Source organism: Mixophyes fleayi, chromosome 4 (assembly GCF_038048845.1).
Source record: "Mixophyes fleayi isolate aMixFle1 chromosome 4, aMixFle1.hap1, whole genome shotgun sequence".
NCBI lineage: Eukaryota > Metazoa > Chordata > Amphibia > Anura > Limnodynastidae > Mixophyes > Mixophyes fleayi.
In genome coordinates this window covers 114,740,845-114,749,251 of record NC_134405.1, presented here as the reverse complement: position 1 = coordinate 114,749,251, position 8,407 = coordinate 114,740,845, and the positions used below count along the sequence as shown (strand labels likewise).

The 8,407-nt window shown below is 42.2% G+C and overlaps 1 protein-coding gene across 2 annotated transcripts in view; it reads left to right on the top strand.

The window, feature by feature from the left end:
• Positions 1–203: 203 nt before the first annotated feature.
• NEDD4 (NEDD4 E3 ubiquitin protein ligase) overlaps positions 204–8,407 on the top strand; it is a 108,168-nt gene continuing 99,964 nt past the window's right edge. For both annotated transcript variants that reach the window (XM_075208039.1, XM_075208038.1), the window contains exon 1: positions 204–359. In XM_075208039.1, coding sequence (XP_075064140.1) covers positions 318–359 — 42 coding nt within the window. In that variant the 5' untranslated portion in view covers positions 204–317. The remainder of the gene's footprint in view (positions 360–8,407) is intronic.

Here is an 8,407-nt window from a genome sequence, read left to right as displayed (position 1 = left end):
ACCACCAGGTGTGAAAGCCTATAGAGAGGTTTGCGTTTATGTTTCTGAACAATAGAAAATCCTGTATTATGTGACAGTCCTACCACCACCTCCCTTGTGATACTACCAGCACCCAGCTACAGAGCTGCAGCGCCCACCTCTCCTGCTCTGCACGTGGAACGGACATGAAAACATGACGTCTGGCGGGCGGAGGCGCGCGCGCGCGCGCCCCCCGAGGCTGGCTGGAGTGCGAGCACGCGCTCAGCGGGTGAGCTGAGAGCGGAAACTCCCGAGTAACAGCCAGGGGCATCACTCGGCCGGTGTCAGGGGCACGGAGCATGGCCTCCTTCCTGGAGGTGATCGGTCTGCCGGCAGAGGAGGTGAGGCCGGGTGGAGTGTCCCTCCCTCAGCTGTGTGTTGGGTGGGAGTTCAGTTACCCGGCTGTCAGTGGCCGGGCGGCCTGTTTGATACTTACAGCTGTTCTTATGGGTGTCACATGCCGGACGTGAGCTCGTTATCTTTGGCCACACTGACCGGGAGTTGTATTGGTGGCTGCGCAGGGCATTCTGGGTCAGGGGGACTCATTGGGAAGTGTCCTGATGCCTGCACAGGGCTGTGCAATGTGGGGGTGGAGGTCTGGTCTTTATCATCTGCCAATATCCATTTAAATTATGGACTACTTTTTTTTTTTAAAGGCTTTGATTCGTTCTGTAATATGCATAAACAGTACATTTAATTCTGTTAAACGCAATGGAAGTATTTACAAATCAAGAGACACAATTTCATGTATTAGAACAGGAACCTGTGGCTTTTAAAGCTGTTGTGGAACAGCATCCAATGGTAATCTGAAGTTGGCAGGGCATTTTATGGTGTTTAACAACAAATTTAGAGAGGTTTTGTTTTAGATAATTTTATGATCTGTTGTAACTTCTCGCATACAAACATACTCAGGGCACCCCTATGTCCAAGTATTCTCATCAAAATCTTTAACTGACAATATATCTTTTCCCATAAATCATATTCCTGCTGTAACTAAATTAACAGCTGAAGTGTGCATAGTTTCATATGGAATGTTCACCTTTTTGGCATCTAAAAAGTGTGGATTAGACTTAATGGTTTCAACAAAATTCATGTCCTAGTTTTTAATTTAAAAATTCTGAGAACTAAACATTCCATTATTGAAAAATAGTTATGAAGAAAATCTCAACCCCATTTATTTTACTCATAGATCAGACAAGTGTGTTTAGTGGAAATGTTTTCTTGTTTGGTGAGGGGTCAGATATGTATGATTTGTAGAGCAGGTTGTGTTCAGCAGTGTAGACAGCTTTCTCCTCTTAAGATTGTTAGCACTGTGGAACCTGTGGCTACGTTTCTGTAATTGTGGGTGAGGGCGGTGGCGGTGGACAGTTTTGAGAAACTAGTTAGGGATGTACAGAGGTGAACAATTACATTAAATTTATGGCTATAAACAATGCCTTGATATAATTAGTAAACTGCACACGTATGTAGATTGGATTATTTTATTAGTGCATACTGTAATGCCAAGGGCCTAGTTTAAGAATATGAATGTTTTTATTTATTTTTTGGCTCCACAGCTTACCCGATACTCTTCTTTTGTAGCCTCCACTTATCTTTTGTTTACTCATCCCTGTTACAATATAGCTAAAACCTTTGACCATATAAATACAAAAGTTCAACCAAAGAACATTTGCACACAGGCTTGGCTAACCTGTGGCACTCCAGGTGTTGTGAAACTACAAGTCCCAGCATATTCTTCCAGCAATAAGCGGCTATATATTGGAAAAGCATGCTGGGGCTTGTAGTTTCACAACACCTGGAGTGCCATAGGTTAGCCAAGCCTGGTAGTAGAAATCTATGGTATTCACCTAGGATGGGGCATATGGATTTGGGCTTTATTTCCTGGGTTTAAGCCACACTCTAATGACTCAGAAATGAACAGGACTTGAATATAGTATCAGTAATTTGTACTAAACAGTCCTTGTCCATAGTTAAGTCCGTGGGGAAAAATAGTGTGCACAATGTCCATGCTTGGTCTGTACACTTTCTATAGTCATGCGTGCATTTTCCACTTAACAGCTGATTCAGCTTTGCTCTCATTCTGTTTAAGGTGCACTGAGCAGAGCTTGGAAACCAGAAGCAGATATAGGTGCTTGAGCCTTGTAATGTTTCCAGCTGTTTTGGGCAACCACCTGGAAGTCCTGCCCCCCCTAGTATTGCACATAGAACTTGTATTCAGCTCAGCTGAATAGGACTGACAGACTAAGAGTTGTCCTGTGCAGCATCTATCTTATTAAATACAGCGCAGTCCTTCCAGCGGGCAGAGTTAGCTGTGACTTCACATAGGCAAAGTAGTGATGAACATATTCCTTCTTATTCTGAGTGATAAAAAAGCAATCAAATATTCAAGGGAAAATCATGGTACATTTTTGTCCACGTCTGTTATGTGAACACACACCTTTTGATGCAGCATGTCTATACTAAAACCACTCTTATTCACTTTGCCTTTCTACAATTGGAAAATGATTTAAATAATAAATTATTATTATTTTTCTCAGCCTTTTTGCTATCTAATTGAAAAAGTGATCTGCGTAAAGTTTTATATCATTTTGTATGATTGCCAGAAATTGGTATTATTTTTTGTGGTCTCGGCAAGAGACTGATGGCTGCATCTGGCTATGGTGGCTGCACTTGTGATTAATTTATCACCAGAATGCAAATCTGAGTAACAATGAAGTGCAAATCATCTTATCGAATGGATAGTTAAAATGGAGTTCTGAAGAATTATGAATCTTAGTTCTTATTTATCAGGAATTGCAGTATCCTAGCTGGTTTTGCTGAAGATGAATGCATAGGCATTATTTCAGTACACACTTCCAAGTTTTATGTGATACAGTAGAAGACCAGAGCATAAGAAACACCCAGGGGCAAAAGCAGAATTTGCAGAGGGGGGTTTCCACACCACGCTGCCAGTGGGTGTGACCAGTATGCATGGGGCGGGGCTATCATTTTAGAGAGTGCTTGGCTGCTCTGCAACTCTCCCTATCCCCATAATACACATGGGCAATGTTGCGTGCACCCTTTTCAAGCAGAGTCATGTGAAGCGGGAGCAGGGTCCAGCCACCTCAGTTATACAGTGCCCCAGACTTGAAGGGGGTTTCCAGGCACTAGGAAACCCCATTCGGTTTGCCTATGACACCCCACATATTGGAAACCCGGCCTAACCTACAACTTATGAAAATTTTCTGATTTAGTCTTTCCTTCATAGGAACTGAATAATCCTTGTCAATTTTTCATAATGTAATAAACATATTATGTTTCATATTAACGTTCAGTTTCAATTACTGACTTTCTGTCTTCTCACTTTTGTCAATGGGGGCATGTCAGCTCAGTTGCTTCCACACTGCTCCTGCAGAAATTAATCTTAATGCTACCTGTGGCCATTATAGCCTGTCATGAGTGATTTGTTGCAGTACAAAGCCATAAATAGGGTGATCGTTGTTCCTTTATTGGCTTTGTACAAATATAGTCGGCAAGGTTGATAAAATCGCATTAAGTTCAAAAATTTTTAAACTCTAGCTGAGTTGATCCAAAAGAAGGCAAAGCAAAACTCCAGTGAAGTAGTTGCCAACTTAACCTTAAAGTGGAGAGGAAAAAAAGTCCGTCCTTATCCTACATATGGATCAATCATCCCTTTATTGTAATCGTGTAGCGTGACGTTTCTTTGTTTCCATGCGGGATGTCTCTTGAACCTCCTGTGTTTGTCTTTCACTGCACATTACTAGTATTTCCACAGCACTTTTGTGTTTTACTTTCATTACATTCTTGTCACAAAGAGTAATGTAAAATGTAGCCTTTCCACCAGTGTCTACTTAAGAACATGTCAAGCATATTGAAAATGTCAATCATATTTTGATTGCAATAGCAACCTAGTACCTGTAATTTCTCGAACCCTTCCTCAGTTTTTTGCCACTTCAGGCTTTCTTTCATTTATTGTCATTAAAAGTTATTACAGGTGTCCATTGTCTCTGGCTTTCCATTATATGTGGATCCTGCATTTGGGAACAGGATTGTGGTGCTTCTGTATCTGAACTACTTTGGTTCATAAAGGACCACTAAATCTGAAATACATGTTGTCTTATGTAAACCCATACTTGCCAACCTTTTAGAAGTGAATTTCGGGAGATCCTGGGCAGGGGGTGTGGTTGGAGGACGGGAGGGGTTGGGGCGCGGTCAATTGCGTCATTTTGGCCCCACCCCGAGACAAAAACATCATTTTATCGTGGGGGCGGGGCCAAAATGGCACGATTGACCGCGATTCGCGTCATTTTGACGAGTAAGTTGCCGCATGCGGGATATTTGCCTGCTCTCCCGGGAGTCCAGGAGACCTACCCGGATTTCGGGAATCTCCCAGACATTCCGGAAGAGTTGGCAAGTATGTGTAAACCACTACTACTATTATCCACAAATAGGTAAGATAGAAGGGTAAGCTTCTATTCGTTATCAGCAATGTTTTTCAAAAGGTGTCTCAAAATGGATGGCTGCATTGTTCTTTAGGAAGTCTGCTGTGTACAGAAAAATAACTTCACCCACAATGACAGCTTAATCTCAAATATTGTTCATATCTGATAAGGTCCTGAAACTTTATAATTTTTTAATTTTAGTCGTTTTTTTTGTTTTTTTTAATCTAAGCCAATTTGTATTGTTGGTTTAGCTGCTCTTTAATATTGAGCCTGGCAAGATGTCCAGTATTTTGACAGTTTTTGGGGTATAAAAGTTACTTCCAGAGAGCATCTTGAAATTCTTTAAAAGTATACCTTGTGCTAGTACGCCAGTACAATTTCCAGTTATGGTTAAAGTACTGCTGTTTAGTATACATTGTTGGAATGAATACTTCCTGTTTTTAGGGACAATATGCTGACATGTTTTGCAGTGTTGTGCAAATAAATAATGATGAGTAATGCTTTTTTATGGACATTAAAAGCTCACAAACATTGTAAATTATTATCTGCTATTGAGAGAATAGAAAACATATGGTGGATTAATCAACAGGTCAGATACAAATTGCTGTGTCTCAGTAAGAAATAAATGGTTTCCTTGAGAAGCTAGGTAAATGCAGAATGTGACAAATTGCTTCCTTGTGACATTGTGAGCCTATTCCTGTGAAAATATTTCAGCTTTTATGGGAATTGGATCTTGGTGTTCCTTGGTGAATGCAGACTTGGCACACCTATGTGCCCACATGCAATATATGCATGCATATCTATGTACGTGTTGTAAATCTGATGTCTGACCAAAAATGGAAACAATTGTCACGGGCACTAGGAGTCTTTACCCAGGGATCACCAGGTGATAGGCTTACCAGAGCAGTATAGGTGGTAATATGGTACTCTGGTAGCAGGGTGATCACGGAACAGGAAATAGCAGATGATGAGATGCTCAGGAAAGTCTATGACTAGCAGCACTGGCAATATGGAGGTAATAATACACGAGGAACTGTATGGACAAAGGACACGTGAAGGTAGTCAGTGGTCTGCGGTAGCAAGTTGTACCACTGCTATAGTGAGGAGGAATGTCCAACAGAAACGAGGAGGTGATGAGAGGCAGCGGTCTGCGGATAGCAAGTTGTACCGCTGTCTGAGTGAAGGAATGGAATCCAAATGGAGGTATCCGGGGAATCAGTGGTCTGCGTTTAGCAAGTTGTACCACTGCTATGTGAGAGGATACTGGAACAGGTGATACTGGAAACAGGGATCAGTGGTCTGCCACTAGCAAGTTGTACCACTGAATATATATGTGAGGAGGTGCACGGGGAGAGACTGCAACACAAGATAGACACGGGCACCTTAAACTTGATCCACAATAATATGCACAATATATATATATATATATATGACTGAACAGCACTGCCATAATAGAAAGTCTCTTGAAGTAATCCGGCACGAGATAACACAGTCAATGATGGCAATAGACTCAGCGGATAGCAAACTTCAGAGGAGAACCAACACAGTCCAGCAAGATATGCAATACACCAGCACAGTCAATGAGAAGTATGCATACCGTGGTTCAGAAGCAGGCAGTCAGACAGGAGTGCAGAGATACCTGAACGGCAGGAGGCCGGCAGGATGCAAAGTCCCTGGATGGGTGAAGCGGAGGTCTAGTAGGTGCAGCGCACAGGTGGGTAGACCAGCAGGGAAACAATATACAGGAATCAGTAGAGCGTGGAACTGGGCTCCTGGAGGACCCTGGAGAATGGCGATGGTCTAGCAGAGGGGTGAGTAGAGAGACACGAATCCAATGCTGACAGGCGGGTAGAGACCAGCGGGAACACAGGAAAGCGTGGAGAGCGGATCAGCAGTAGATGGATGAGTAGAGCTGAGGAGTAGCAGCAGCAGGTCTCTGCGGACACACGGAGGTAGCCAATAGCAACCAGCAGGTGCAGTAACGATGGCACACGGGAGAGCAGAGTTGAACTGGAACTGTTGATCACGGAGAGTAGCGGATAGCAATAGTGGCAGCAGTCTTGAGGAAACACGGGAGAGTTGAGATGAACTGAAGACTGAAGCGCACAGAGGCAGCGGATAGGAATCAGCTAACAGTCACGATGAAACACAGACGAGTTGCAGGTTGAAGACTGTAGTGCACGGAGACAGCGGATAGGAATCAGCTAACAGTCACAATGATGAACAGGTGAGTGGATGTGGATTGAAGACTGTAGTGCACGGAGGCAGCGGATAGGAATCAGCTAACAGTCACAATAATATATGGTAGAGTTGAAGTGGTTAGAAGACTGTGGTGCACGGAGGCAGCGGATAGGAATCAGCTAACAGTCACGATGATACACAGAAGGGTAGAAGTGGTATGGGAACCACAGTAGTAGAAGTGGTTTGGAAACCACAGAGGTAGAAGTGGTTTGGAAACCACAGGAATCAGCAGCGCTGAACAACGAGGAAACACAGGAACACCTTCAGAGACTCATGGGGAATGAGACTCCAAGATCAGGCAACGTGGTGTTGACCACAGGTGCTAAATATAGGGAGTGTTGCCTGATCTGCCAATTAAGTTAAAGGAACATACACTGAAGGATTAGAAAGGGCTGCGCATGCGCAGTCCCTCAGGATGGAGGACGGCCACGGTTCCTAAATGTCCGGGAAGAAGCACTCACAGTCCGGTGAGTGACAACAATGTAATCAATGGTTAGTCCAAAAGGGACGGTAGGCAGTACGTACTTTCAAGTGATGAGTTTTACCTTTTCCACCATATGCATTTCCACTTTGGCCCATTGTCTCACAATTGGTTGCAAAATTAAATGTGCTGCCTGTTACCATATTCTGTGGTTAGTAAAGGAGCCTTGGGGGTAAATTTATCAAGCTGCGGATTTGAAAAAGTGGAGATGTTGCTTGTAGCAACCAATAAGATTCTAGTTATTTATTTAGTACATTCCACAAAATGACAGCTAGAATATGATTGGTTGCTATAGGCAACATCTCCACTTTGTCAAACCCGCAGCTTGATAAATTTACCCCTTACAGTGGTTTGAAGAAGCAGACTGTTTTCAGTGTCTTTTTTTGGTTTATTTCCATTAGTTTCACTAACTTTATTAAAGGCAAAGCCACCTGAAAACCACAGTTTAGCAAAGCGCAATGTTACAAATCGCCATCCCGATTTTTAAAATGGTAACAATACAATCTGCAGTTTGCCAAACAACCAGGAAAATATGCCAGAGAAACAGCTATGCTGTTAGAGCGATCTTCTCATTCAGAACATAGGAAGTGGCACCATTGACTTATGATTTATGGGTACAATCATTAGGTATTGATTATGGGAACAAAATGTATTTATAATGAACATATGGTGGTGTGACAGGATGGACCGCCTATGCCACCCTGTCTGTTGTTGCTGTTTTCAAAATATTTTTGTAGGGGAAATGTGAACGGTACTTTGCCTTTAAATTACTGAATATAGGTTTGGTCAACATTTTATAAATCTGTGCCTAAATCTATAGAGTTGCACCCATAACTCCATTATTAGAAGTCAATTTTAATTAATTCAAGACAGCTTGAGCACATTTTGAGATTTGAACTAAACAAAATTTTTAAAATTTGTTTAGTGCATGGACTGGTCAACAAAATCAAATAGTCATAGCAAGGCTTATTTACAGAACCAAAGGCACAAAAATGTACAATAATTTAAGACTGAGACAACACAAGTCAACACGCAAAAGTTTCTTTCAGTTTGTAAAAATAAATAAAAGCTGAAATATTGAAGAATACAAAAAAAGGCAATTGAGCAAACAGTCATGGTATGCAGTTCCAAGAGGCGTAACAGGAAGAAAGAAAAATAAAGATGCAATGGGTGAAAAAGGAGCAGGTATCCTATAATGGATGAATGCAGGTAGAGATGTTGGCTT